Here is a 13,752-nt window from a genome sequence, read left to right as displayed (position 1 = left end):
GTTGCTGTCAAAAATATCCCAATTTGACCTACGAAGACTAGGGTTATACTGTCATACATGGCAGGGCAAAGTCACATACCACACACCTTGTGCATAGTACAACTGTTAGAACAGTTAACAGTCACAAGAAAAGTTCATTTTGAATATAATTTTGTGCTTCTCTAATTTGAACATATTTAATTATACACAATAGTTACAGGTCGTTGCATGACATGTAAACTCGTGAAGAAACACATGAAGATAGACATTAACACAATTGAAGCCAGATATGCATTTGGCTCACAAAGTTGATCAGAGAAATGCATGTCGCCACTTAAGGAAAAGGGAGATTAAGTTAAATTTAAAACAAATCTAATTTTCACAGTTGAAGTAAGATAATAAATAAACAGTAACTTAAGCAGACTAGGATTTTACAGTAAAGTGAAAAATGCAACACTACAATATGTTGAACTATTGAAAACAAACAAAAGGACATTGACAAATCAACCAGATTAACACATTATGTTAGGTTTGCGAAATGTTCGGACTAACTTAATAACATAATTATAATTTGGCTGTATATCTGATTGCATTTTAAACACTGACAGATGGGAACACAATAATTGTGACCTAGAAACATAAAAGGGTAGATAATTCCCAGCCTGAAATTCTTAGATAGGAACATGGACGTGGACATGGACATGTGTCCATCATAACCTCAGCAATCAAGTCCAGTCATGTCCAGTTGCATTTCTCTGCTCCCCTAATCCTATTTACGAGGATTTACAAATCCACCACAGAACAGCAGCTACAATGAAAACAGCAGATTATGGTAGAAAATAAAACAGGGCAAACCCTTATAGATCACAATCAAACAGATGGGAAGCAGAAAATGATGTTAATACTCCAACAGAACAATCACGGGATGTTCCCTTGTTTTAGGGAGGAGATTGTACTTGCCCATATTAAGAAAATAAGATTCTCTACGCTATTTACAATGAATAAAGAGTACATTCTATTCATGTAGACTAGAAACAATCTAGACAGATGTGATGGTGGACACAGAATAACGACAACACTCCAGTCAGCATTATATCCACTCAGCTTGTTGCGTATTGAGAAGCCCAATTTACTTAACTCATTTGGTATGAAACCCACAAATGCACACACACTTGCACACACACTGACATTCAGTCCAGTCAAAGGCTATAAGTGCTGTTGCTGCTCCAGCTGGCTCCCCTTGCCATCGTTGACCTTAGTCAGTGCCTTGTGTTCCAGACTCTGCTTCACCACGGGCACCCACACGAGCCCCGTCACCAAGAACATGAGACCCACCGACAGCAGGAGAGGCCCTAGCAGATAGGGCACATTTCCCATCTGGGTGAAGTATAGCAGGGACAGAGCCGTGCCTGAACCAAACAGCAACCCTCCAACCAATATGGCCAAGATGGGCTTATGGAAGTGGGACCAGCACTGGAGGTTAGGGGCATGGGGCTGGAGGGTGAGCCCAGCAGGGTTGGGGTTCAGCGGCGAAGATGCCTCTGCATCCTGCCCGGAGCGCTCCATTTCGGAAATGGTGACCACTGTGGAGAGCATCCTGAGCTTTGAGTGCTATAGACAAATCAAGAGATAAGAGTACACTCACACGTCACTAGAGTAGCAGACACATAATAAGTACAACAAATTCAATCAATTATCAATTGGTTCTATCAACCCATTTGTCATGTAACTCAAATCAATAATGCGATTCAGCAAGAAAGATTAAGAAAGATTTCTCATAAAGATTAATCCCATCTTTTCTTACCTTTTCTCAGTAATCTGAATGCTGCTCTTTTTCGTCTTTTTACCCCGCGTTAATAAGTGGCGGTCCTGTGCTCAGATAAGTGATATTTGGATGTTCTGCCCTACTGCTGCCGAACTCACTGCTCGGGCCAAAGCCACGCCCACACGAGTTAGTGGCCCCACCCAATAGTTTTCTGTCCAACATCATCCAACAAATCCAGCTCTGCTTTGTACCCTCATGACACACATTTTAACAGGAATTTCATGTAATCTAGTTATGGCCATTCCAATACTCCAAATACAGATGATGGAATATTGATGTATCACAGCCCAGTACGCTGACAAGATTATATTAGAACCAATGGATTACACTATGATTAAATGAGACATCGATTAGTTTACGACAATAATCCTCACGGAATCTGTCTAATTAAGAGTGCGACTATACAGTGTGTGACTGTTCAACTCTAGTGAGTAATAACTGGTGAAATGTAGATTTACACATTGGATGCTCTGATCACTTTGAGTGGAAAAAATATCAGCTTTAATAAAAAACCAAATACAATATAAATGTTTATTCTTTAAAAATGTACTTGCAAAGCAACTCAATAAAACGTATGTAATTAAATCGTATGTCATTGAGCCGTCGTGAATTTACTTCATGTGCAGATGTCTGCCTGACGACACAAACATTTAGCCACTGCAGTCACATACATTTTATCATTTTTCATCACATTTTAGCCATACCACAGCAAGTATACATACTTTTTTAGGAATCATCTATGCAAGGTACTATCCTTTCTTTCATCGCAACTGTATTAATGTCATGAAAGCATACGCACAACTGTTTCCCCAATTTAATATTTTATTGTCATAGTAGTTGCTTTAATAACATGTGAACACGCTCAAGCACACTGCCAGAACGTTCTATGAGAAACCAAAAGGTGGGTAAAACCAATGGGAGACATGTACAACCAATATATCAACGTTTTGGTTTCAACTAGTTAAATTCTCTCAAACATTTTTGTTGTTCTTTTGTAAATAATTTTTGTATTCCAAGCAATTACTGGTCCACATCTGTTTACAGATACAACTGCTGCCATTTTTCATTTTTCATCAATGGAAGCAAAAAACAATTTAAAAAACAAAATAAAAAATAAACAATTGGAGGAAGAAAAAAAATAATCTGCTTTTAATAATCATGAGTAGACCAGCATAGGTGGATGGGAAAAGGGTGGGGGGGACCTGACCCAAAAATGGCATAGCTGAGCTCTCAATATGAGAAAGCTGACTCGTGTGGACTTGATCTTGTTTTTCGCTTGCTTAAAAACAGGTTTCTTTTTCACAGAAGTTTTTTTTAAGCTGATCTTCGACAGTGAGAGGGGGAGAAAAGAGAGGCGCAAGAAGGGTCTTCGTTGTCACCGACAACGCTGACGGACATCTAGACCAACTCCAGCTCCCCCTCCCCCCCACTCCCACTTCGTCTCTCGCCAGTCTGCGCAGGGACTCCCATGAAACAGCTTTAGTCCCTCTCGGCAACAAGCTTCAAAACCTTACCGATGGCAATGGTCTTACCTGGATGGAGGACACACAGAAGGAAAGGTGACAAACCAAACATCTGATATGTAAATGCAAATAACTGGACAAACTAGTAAGGTATGTTCATGCGACAGGTCAAATAACACTGGACAATGCCCAATAACAACTTATGCTGGCTTGCAGCTACTTCACGACCCCCCACTCCCCCCCCACCAATCCCCTAACCAGACCGGTCCCCATACCTTCATCCCGCAGGGTGAATCGTCCCATCTGGGGGAAGTCTTTGAAGGTCTCAAGGCAGATGGTTCCAGCAGTGCGCAGGCGGGCGATGCACACTTGGTCCTGTTTGACGAAGCGCGGTCGCGTCTTACTCTTTTCTCCCGTCTTTTTGTCTACCAGACAGATTAAGGCCTGTGACAGACGAGACACATGTTAATATGGCCTGCTGCCAACAGCCACTACACTGTTGGTATGACATGTTAAGCACTATTTAGATACATATACATTTGTTTTATTGTCAGTTCATTAGACATTTGGGATGTTTGTAGGACCAATACAATAAATATGTATCCATAAGTTAATAACTGGGCATAAAAGTGGTGGGTGGATTTACCGTGATTTGCACTTCCTCGATGCAAGTGTGGATGTGAAGGACTGCATTGTAACCCGGGCAGATTATTGACTTGTGTTCAATGATGACTATCTATGAGAAACACAAAACAGAAACATTGTTTGAAAAAACATTCATCCACCTGGAAGAGACAACCCTGGAAAGAATCATAAAAACGAAATCCTCATATTCATAGTACCACAATAAGTACACTGTGTGTAGAGACACAGAATGAAAATGGTTTTAGAAGAGCAGTAATTAGTATTCTTGCCACCTGCTGTTACCACACATTTTTTACAGGCACCACTACTCCTCCCAGTATTTGTCTTGTTCCCAACTGTATTGTTCTTGTTTTGTGGAAGGTTTGGTTGCACTATTTATTCAATACGCTTTCAATACATTTTTCTGCCAAAATATGGACCACCAGCATGCTAGCTAGCAGTATAGTGAGTCCAAATAGTCATGCGACTGCAAAGAAGCTATTGCCTTGTCCACGCGCCACCTAGTGAGTGATCTTCTGACATCTCCAGCTGTGATGTTGCAAGAAAACAACAATTCAGTCTTGGAGAACATAAGAGTTAGCTAGCTAGTTGTGTGTGTTTCGGTAGAAGGCATTAGCTAGCTAGTTGCATTAGCAGTTTCCACCTCAGTTTGGCAGTTGATATCAGTCCACAGCTGGAGACTACGAACAGCTGGGGCAGCCGTAAGCACACGTTACAATTACTCAAGCCATTATACGGTCTCTCGTTCATAAATAATGAATCGTCGAAGGACTCGGTTGGGTGGTGTGGGTCAAACGTGCAGGTGCAAGCATGCCGTGGTGACTAACCTGGGCGTCAAAGGTGCGCCCTGAGTGACATAGGTTCTCGGCGTTGCAGAGGATGAAGCCAGGCAGGATCTCCTCCTCCTCGATGCCCTTCAGCCTCAGCTTGAGGTTCTCCCCTGGGGATGCGTCGTCCGTCTCCACGTCGTCTGACAGTAGGCTCAGCACCTCCACCGTGTGCTGGGGGGGAAAAGGAGAGGGAGGAAGAAAGGACCCATAAGTTGACAGGGGAACACCAAGAGAGGTATAGAACATTCGAGGGTCTTCTATAATACTTTCTTACAGACCAGTGAAAACAAATTGTACGCAGACAAAAATATACTGTAGCCTACCCGACAGTATGCAGACGTGCTCTAATTTGTTATCAGTTAAAGTTAAATAACTTGAAACTGGTAAATGTAACTGGCATCCACCATCGATTATTCCATATTTAATAGAAATCAGACATTGTTTTTGATTTTGTTTTCCAACATAATATTGTTAATAATAAAACAAATGAAAAGAGCATGGACAGGTCATTTTAGAATATCTTTGTAGAATGGCAATAATTTATCTCTTCACAGCTTTTGCTCTATTCTATACCAAAGATATGCAAGTACACATGATGCTACAGATTTTAATGTCATCACTTTTCAGGAAGAATGATTTCAAAGAGCTGTAAGGGTACCAACAAATTTCAGCACAACTGTATATTTTAACAAAAAAATCTTAAAATCTTGGACCAAAACACTTGCAGACATGTCGCTTGCTTCGAAGCTGGTCTGCTAAGACTAGCAGTAGGTTTAATAAGAGGCCATAGGCGTGGCTTCATGGCAAAGGTCTGGGGAATCTCTTACCCTGTTTGGCATCATGACAAGTTGCTGTGCTTTGCTGATGCAGCCCGACTCCAGTTTGCCCAGGATCACGGTGCCCATGTCCTGATGACAAATGTGATGTCAGCACGAGTAAGATGACATTGGTCAGAACCAAGAACCCGATACAGTCAGTTGCCCACCACAGGAATTCTTAAAATGTTAGCACTTAGCATTGACAAACACCCATCCCAATAACCAATCCTTCTCAGGGGAGGACTTGTCCTGGTGCTCACCTTATATTTGTCTACAATGGGTAATCTGACAGGGCCACCGCTCGATCTCTTGAAGTTTGGCAAACTGTCCAGATGTGGAATGAATGGTAACCCTCTGCAACAGCAAGACAAGTGATGTGAGTTTTGATCGAACACTCAATTGATCTGACCGGAGCAGTGTCTAGAACAGTGGTTCTCAACTGGTCTTTCCGAACCATTCTAATGTATTTCACCAAACAATTTGTGCAGTAATCATTTGTGTTCTAGAATGTGGGCAGCACAGTGTGACCCTAGGTACTTTTCAAAATAAAAGCACACCATCGGAAGTTCGATGGTTCAAGTTTGACGGAGCCGAAGCACACACAGCGACCCTCTCCACACCAGCTCACGACCCACTTTTGGGTCGGGACCAAGGTTATTATAGTTTTGCATTCTTCATTAATTTTTATTTTGTTTTTATTTTCAAATTCTGTTAAGTTTTAATTAGTTTTTAAAGCGGGTTTTTCTAGTTTAGTTTCTATTTTTTTTTATGCTTAACCAACCATATTAACCAACGCTCTTTCGTGACGTTGTTGATTATGTTACTGTTGATCATCTGTCCATCATCGTATAAAGCCCACCCTGGCAATTTCATTAGTCCGCCCAGCTCCTGGTTTTATATAGTTTGTCCCCAATAGGAGCCCCTCCAGACCCAACTTCCCGACCAAATTTTAGTTGTGGGCGGGGCTAAGTTGGACTGGAAGCCAGGCTATGCGTATTTACTTAACAGCAACTATCGGTTCGCCGGTGAAAGCACTGCTGTAGTGTTCTCTGTCCTACATGTCTCCGTCATGCTGCCTAGCCCTGTACAGGGGTTCGCTTCTGTTTCGGGGGGCTTGGCGTTGGCCTTTACCTTATTAAGGTAAGCTAGGTTAGCCTCCTTGTGCGCGCTTATGAAATGTACTTTCAAATTTGTGGGATTTTTCCCTTTAATAAATTCTCCATATATTTAACCAACTTCCACTGCAAGGCACTTGCTTTTATCTGACACACGTCATATTCAAAGTAATCCCAAATAGGACCGCTTTCTTCCGACTATCGGTACCACCATGATGCTTGGCGAGGAGCATGGACTATGCTGTGTTCAATTTGACATGGAATGTCATAATTTCTGGGTCCCCAGTCAGAAATGTAAACTCATTTGCTCTATGAGACATTGACAAAAACAAAATACATTTACTCTATAATTGTATTTTATTTAAGTTAGTTTTGCGGACAATACAGTTTGTTATTGTTTTTTTGTAATGCTTTGTTTTTATTTCAGTTAACAACCTCGTTTTCGTTATTTCATTTGTTTTGTTTTCATTTACGATTATAACCTTGGTCGGGACCCACCAGTGGAGAAACACGGCTCTAGAATGTCCTTTTATGTGGCTAAATAGATTCTACTAGCAATCATAATTCAGTGAGATAGCTTCTAGTTTGAGTTCTAGGGCTACAACCTATTTTGATGTTGCGCTTCAGAAAGAAAAAGATACTCACGTATACCAAGTGCACAAGTCTATGGGCTCCTTGAGGTTGGCTCCTGTTAGCCCGGAGCAGGGCATGAAATGAATGTCTTTCTTGGGGTTGAAGCCAACTTTCTTCAAAAATGGCACTAGTTTCTCCTTACATTCTTCGTACCTGAAGACAAGGGCGTCAGTGATGCTACTGATGAGTTGGGAAGTCAAAGGAGGGTATGTGCTCCTACATTAGCCTGCTTATCTATAAACTACCATCACCAGGAATGTTTTATTTATTTATTTTACTATGTACTTAAGAGATTGGTCTACTGACATCATCTCAGGTCTTATGAAGAGACAGCTGCTAAACAACCCACCTCTCTAGGCTCCAGTTTACTGTGGGGTCATCCATTTTGTTGACGAGGACGATGAGATGCTTAACCCCGGCCGTTTTGGCCAGCATGGCGTGCTCCCGTGTCTGCCCCCCCTTCTCGAAGCCCGTCTCAAACTCGCCTTTCCTGGCTGAGATGACCTGGGGAAGAGCAAAGATTGTGGATGGGGCTTTAGCACTTAACGCATTTTTAGGTGTTGAAATACATCACTGATGCAAACCCTTATTTTTACAAAATCCCCCAGTGTGTATTAAACCCCTGTCTCAATGTGCTTTGATTCTAAATGACATGCAACTGTTAAATAAGAGCGAGCAAGCACAACTGTCATTGTGATTATGTGTGCTAAACAGGTCTTTGTTTATGAACAGTGACAACATGGGAATTCATGGAGGTTTCGTCTAAATGGGTCTGACAGGTTAAACCTAAATTGAAATGTAGCTGGTACAACACTGGTGGTTAGTGTGGGGGAGGTGTTCAGTCTGATGAACGCCCCGGGGCCATTTCGGACAGACTCACCAGTACGGCCAGGTCAGCTTGCGACGCGCCCCCGATCATGTTGGGTACGAAGCTTTTGTGGCCTGGGGCATCCAGAATGGTAAAGTGCTTTTTCTCTGTCTCAAAGTATGCTCGGCCCACCTCCACAGTCTTGCCCTTGTCTCTCTCCTCCTGGTTGGTGTCGAGGGCCCAGGACAGGTACCTAGGAGGGGGAGGAGAAACAATTGCAGAGTAAAAAAATAAGGCCACAGTCACTATACAAGTGGAGGTTTTTACAATAATCAAGTTCCATATGACATACTAAATTTAAATAATCATCTTGTAAATGCATATTCTATTCCGGAAGCACAAGCTAAATGCACATGTTCAGAACAAAACGCATTAGCTGGTTCTTCCCACAATACCCATCTCAGGGCCCTGATAAGGACCTTGAGTATATCTGAAAGTATTTATGATACTAGGAGATTCAAACTCACCAGGTTTCCCTGTTCTTTTCCTTGGCCTCTCTCTCATACTTTTCCAGAGTTCTCTTCTCCACCATGCCTGTTAGGTACCTGTGAGGCAGGGCAGAGCAGGAGGGAGGCAGGGGCAAACAGGGAGAGAATGGAGGAGGATATGAAAAGCAACAGGTGTTAAAATTTGGACTATGCATCTCAAGTAAGTCGAGAAAATGATTGAGAGTGCTGCCACTCACATGATTTGTCCTCCAATAGTCGATTTTCCAGCGTCTAGAGGAAATAGAATTAAGAATCAGAGAGAGCAAAATGTTTTAACCTGAGCAAAATTAACCTGAGAGTGAACACCAGCCACTTGACATTTAATAAATCAAAATTAGTAATTATTCATAATAACACTGACGGGTTGTGTTGTTTATTAGTCATCTGAAAGATTTTTTATTTTATTTTTAACTTTATTGAAGGTGTTTGCAGGTGAAGTGTGACATGAAAGGCAGGGAAAGGGAGAGTGTGAGACATGCAGCAAAAGGCAGTCACTGCCATCTTTAAACCCAGGCCGCAACGGTAAGGCCTCAACCTACGTGGTGTGCACACTTATCCGGTGAGCCACCAGGGCGCCCCCGTTTATTAACCATTCTAACAAAACTGAGGTGACATTTGAAGGGTTCAACAGGCGACCACAGGGACACTCACCGACATGGCCAATGAACACCACGTTCACATGCTCCTTCTTGGGAGCGTCTGGCTGGGCGGGCGCCATCTTAGGCGTTGGCACTTCCTCGTCCTCCTCCATCATTATTTCTTGCTGGATCTCTTCCACCACTGGTCCCTCGTCGCCACCTGGGCCGCCTCCTGGCTCCGCCTCGTTAGGCTCAGTGCCTTTCTGGTCCCACGTCTCTTCTGGGGTCATTTCAGAGTCACCGTTCTCCACCGGGGCTGCAGAGGGACAAACAGTACAGAGCCATCTTTCACTGAAGGTAGTTTGTTTTCTTGGAACTCTCGTCAGTGAAAGTGTCATTTCAAAACATTGAACAAGTCTACACTACACAATATATTTCAGGGCGACTGAGTGACTTGGTGGATGTGTCAGGTTCAATTTGGACTGCTGTGACAACGACTGACAATGCAGGCAGTAGCAGAGCAGGGGTTGTCATTCAAACAATGAGACAGTGAAAATGTGCAGTGGAAAATAGGTTAGAGGGGGGAGCTCTATGGCTATGCCTTGGGCCGGTATTTTTTGATAGGCTCCGAGGCCCTTTGCGCTGTCTTGCATATTCAAAACTTTTAATGTAAATGAAATACAGCAGTGTTTTGTAGAGAGCTAAAATCACCATTTGACAGTAATGATAAATCAATCCAAAGATGAGTCGAATGTCTCCTTGGCATCTATATGCAAATAGAAACTAATAGCATTGGTACATTGACTACCAGTTTTAACTAGTTACCTAGAATGGTTAGTATTCAAAACTTTTCTCTTTAGATTAATGAGATCAGAGTTTTTGACAAATGCTACTCACTTCCTCGGTAGACATGGTTCAACTTAATCTGATAAAACACAATGTTTCTTTACTAGACCTTGGGTTTGCTATGGGTACAGGCAGGTGAACTGTTTATTATGATAAGTTGGAAATCACACTCAGACTTTACTGCTGGCATGACGCCATAGAGAGAGGGCGAGAAAGAGGGGTGCGGGGGGGGGGGGCTAAGGGGAAGCATAGCAAAGACTGCATAATGCGTCATCAGATGACGGTATCTACAAATGTCTCCTTGACATCACCGGTTAATTACTACTTTTTGTAAACAACATAGGGAATATAAGTCATCCAATGCGGCACTAAACTCCCAGCATCTAGTCTACAATAAATAATGTTTAAAAAAAAAACTGCCATTTTCTATTTTTCCTTGTTGTAAATAATAGAACCAAAAGAAAATAGTTTTAATGAGCAAATTATTTTCTACATCATGACATGACAGCATTGCTGGTCATTGTTGTACTAGTCAATGGAGTGTGAGGCCACCTATTTGAGGACAATACCAAGCAATGGTGGCCCCCAATAGGCAACAGTCTATTTAGCGAAAAAACATTCACGAGAGAGAGGGGGAATTAGGGAGACAAGCACATATATGCGAGCACAGACACACACCAGACAGAGCTAGCAGGCAAGACATACCTGCCGTTTCGGAGACCTCCATGGTGGCGACTGTTTCAACATCAACTGAAAGAAGGACAAAGTTATCTCTTAGTGTATCATTCAACCTAAAACTTTTGTAGGCCCCTGAAGTCCAAGGTCATTGTAGATCAGAACATAGGTTGACCACAACACTACTCCGGTGTGCCAGATCTCACATAACCTATTAAGAGAGTTTAGGTGTTGCTGCTTCTTCAGGATATCCTATACCAGATGAAGCTAGTGCTGCAGTAAGTGATCAAACCAGTTCCATGAGCTAAAGGATAAACTTAAGTAAAAGACCAAACAATGCTTATACCATTCTTGCTCAACAGAACCATGGGTAAATGTGTGTATGAACATTAGGAAATACGGTTTTAACAGATGAGTTTTTGGGTGTCAGTAGGCTAAATCGACTTTGGTCCTGCCAATGGCAAACAAAAAAACTGAAAGCAAAACACGATGTAAGAACATCCCGAATAATTCGCGTCCAGAATAATGTAATGAAGTTAATTTCTAGTAAAGTACTTTTCTGCAGTGTATCTGGTTCCGTTTTAGTGTTCTGGGACAGGGTTGCTTACCTACGTTAACACCACGTCACACCAAAAATGACACTACACTAGTTCCGACCTCAACAAGTTATTAGCTAGCCTGCTACGTTGACTATCATGGCTAGACAAGTTATGTCGTGAAAATAAAAGTATCAAATTATGACAGTTTTGCCAGTCTGGTTGTTAAATTAACCATCGCATCCGCGTCAACAAACTCGACACGCCAAACTACAATAAGTATAGCTTAGCTAGTTAAGCTATGTACCTGACATGTGTTTAGGCAGAGGCAGATATGCTGTATTAAACTTCCCAGAACTTCGCAAGTATGTGAACTAGAGCTGGTACTGTACAACCAAGTTTGTTGCTTTGTTATACTGCATGTGGCTATACTAGCCTACTATAGTATGTAATGCTAGTTAACTAGCTAGCAATAATTATGTCACACGATGCTAGTCATTTTAAACTTCACTCACAGCTGACAACCAGGCGCTGTCCGGCGAGTGTGATTAGCTAACTAACTGTTGGCTAATGTTAGCCACTTCTGTGCCGGCTAGTAATGATTCACTAGCTAATTAGCTAGCAAGCTAACGTTACCGAACTGAGCACAGGTGTCAAGATGATAACTTGTTAGCTCGCTGATCACAAATAATATAGCGAGTTGGCATAAAATTACGTTGGCTAGCACACGGTTTCCACTTTGGCTAGGAACCCGATGTGGTGAACAAACAAGTTTACGGACCAGTTAGAGCTACTGTATCTGGACGAACATCATGTCATACGTTTGAGCGGTTCAAATGTATGCATGCGTGTCTTGTGTGCGTATGGTCAGACAGCCTACAACTAGATGGGAAGCTAGCTAGCTAGCAGGCTAAATGCAAACGTGACTGCGAACTTACCACCGGAATCAGGATTTTCCGAGGGCCCTTTCATAAAGAAGGCCGGGACGAATTCGGCGGCGTTTACGTTGGGTACAAATGGTCTGGCCTTCACGTTGAGGGCTTTTAATGCTGATCCAAGTTCTCCGTCGATCGTGGCCTCCACATCGTCCTCTTGTTCCCAGGAATCAGGGGCAGTGTCTCTTGGGTCCATCGTGTGTCTTTTGCTAGATTTTCACAACTATGGTGAAGACTTGCGTTACGCAGTTGATCTACGTGTCCACCCCTTGCGAACCCGATGTTGAGGTCACCCCTAAAAATTGGTAAAACTACCCCTCTCTATCGTCTTATATGTGCCCAATTTACTTGAAATAAAACTGCCGGTTTCTCTCGGTGGGGAGACTCGAAAAAGAGGTCTTCGACTCAGCACTCCAGTGAGTCCTCGTGTGTGCTGCTGACTCTCCCCAACCGATGGGAGCCACATCCTGGTGTGTACTGGGATATGCTGTGCGACTCAAACGTTGCCTTCGTTCGAGCACGCACACTGTTGGCATAAAGAAAACTACATTTCCATACACGTTAGAAACTGAGTTTTACGTCAGAGTTCCTACTCCTTTTCAATAACCGCACATTCAACATTTTTGTTGACTAACCGCTGAAGAGCAAAGTTAAGCGATTTACAGGGCCCGGTTGTAATCTAATGTCGCTATCTGAATTACGTCACGTTCTGAATTGTATTAATGCGCCTAAAATGTTGTATCCATTCTGTAGCGTTCATGCATGGCGGATATAGGCGCAGTCGGTACTGGCAGCAGTAGTTTAGTATCAATGTTCGAATTTTGTTTTTAAACAGTTTTGAAAAACTTTTCCTTTAAATCACACGGGATTTATCAAAACCGAGCCTGCCTGTGTCATTTTGTTACAAAATTAATTAAAACTCCGTGTGCTCAGATTATAATGCATGTACGTTTGTCTTCCACACGAGGGAGACTGTGTTGTGTAAAATCAACATGGTAATAGAGGCAAACAATAGATCAAATAGTTTGATTTAAAAATACCAAAAATTACATTTTTACAGTAAATTCTTCACCTAAAAAGTCGAACGGGGCAGCTTTCAAGAGATATGGGAATTTTGCTTTTAGCCAGCTGGTCCGATTATTTTTGTGATTTGTGTAAAACTGGCAATCTGAGTGAGACGTTTCCCCATTATACACTGTTTTGACGTCGTTAGCCTCAGTCAGACTCGGTCGCTCACTGGCAGTGTGCACAATGTGGTATTTCACTTCATTCTTCACTATAAACGTTGCCTGAGAAAGTGACCTCGGTTGGCCAGGCTTGTTTTGCCCGTTCACTCCATTCTACACTAAAAACGTCAGGGAGGACTGCCTTTTGTAGATACGAGCCTGCTGAAGATAGCCAGCATCTCTGATTTCTTTAACAGCCTGTTTCATTCGGGATTTTAAAGGTATCAGGGTCAAGTGACTTTTGTGCATTGACAAATGAAACGTGTCAAGCACTGAAATCCAGTGGCCAGAA

The 13,752-nt window shown here is 42.4% G+C and overlaps 2 protein-coding genes across 3 annotated transcripts; both read right to left on the bottom strand.

Moving 5' to 3' along the window:
• Positions 1 to 1,185: 1,185 nt before the first annotated feature.
• Positions 1,186 to 1,575, bottom strand: LOC146253440 (phosphoinositide-interacting protein-like). Its single transcript, XM_084676824.1, has one exon. It carries the CDS (start codon positions 1,573 to 1,575, stop codon positions 1,186 to 1,188), a length of 390 nt encoding a protein of 129 aa, XP_084532950.1.
• A 1,033-nt stretch (positions 1,576 to 2,608) lies between these two features.
• gspt1l (G1 to S phase transition 1, like) lies at positions 2,609 to 12,711 on the bottom strand. 2 transcript variants are annotated; one of them, XM_084678044.1, is made up of 14 exons: positions 12,238 to 12,711; positions 10,794 to 10,838; positions 9,316 to 9,558; positions 8,862 to 8,895; positions 8,644 to 8,721; positions 8,189 to 8,369; positions 7,658 to 7,812; positions 7,321 to 7,461; positions 5,821 to 5,914; positions 5,570 to 5,650; positions 4,740 to 4,913; positions 3,914 to 4,003; positions 3,543 to 3,711; positions 2,609 to 3,336 (listed from the first exon to the last, which is right to left on the bottom strand). In XM_084678044.1, exons 1-14 carry the CDS (start codon positions 12,428 to 12,430, stop codon positions 3,284 to 3,286), a joined length of 1,731 nt encoding a protein of 576 aa, XP_084534170.1. In that variant the 5' UTR covers positions 12,431 to 12,711; the 3' UTR covers positions 2,609 to 3,283. The 2 variants fall into 2 exon arrangements, with proteins under 2 accessions (XP_084534170.1, XP_084534172.1); XM_084678046.1 differs by lacking the exon at positions 10,794 to 10,838 and having other exon boundaries at positions 3,141 to 3,336; positions 12,238 to 12,571.
• Between the last annotated feature and the right edge of the window lie 1,041 nt (positions 12,712 to 13,752).

The sequence above is a fragment of the Hypomesus nipponensis genome, chromosome 17, assembly GCF_054491055.1.
Source record: "Hypomesus nipponensis isolate SF chromosome 17, ASM5449105v1, whole genome shotgun sequence".
NCBI classification, from domain to species: Eukaryota; Metazoa; Chordata; class Actinopteri; order Osmeriformes; family Osmeridae; genus Hypomesus; species Hypomesus nipponensis.
The sequence above is the reverse complement of the archived record's forward strand: the minus strand, read 5'-3'. Positions and strand labels throughout refer to the sequence as shown.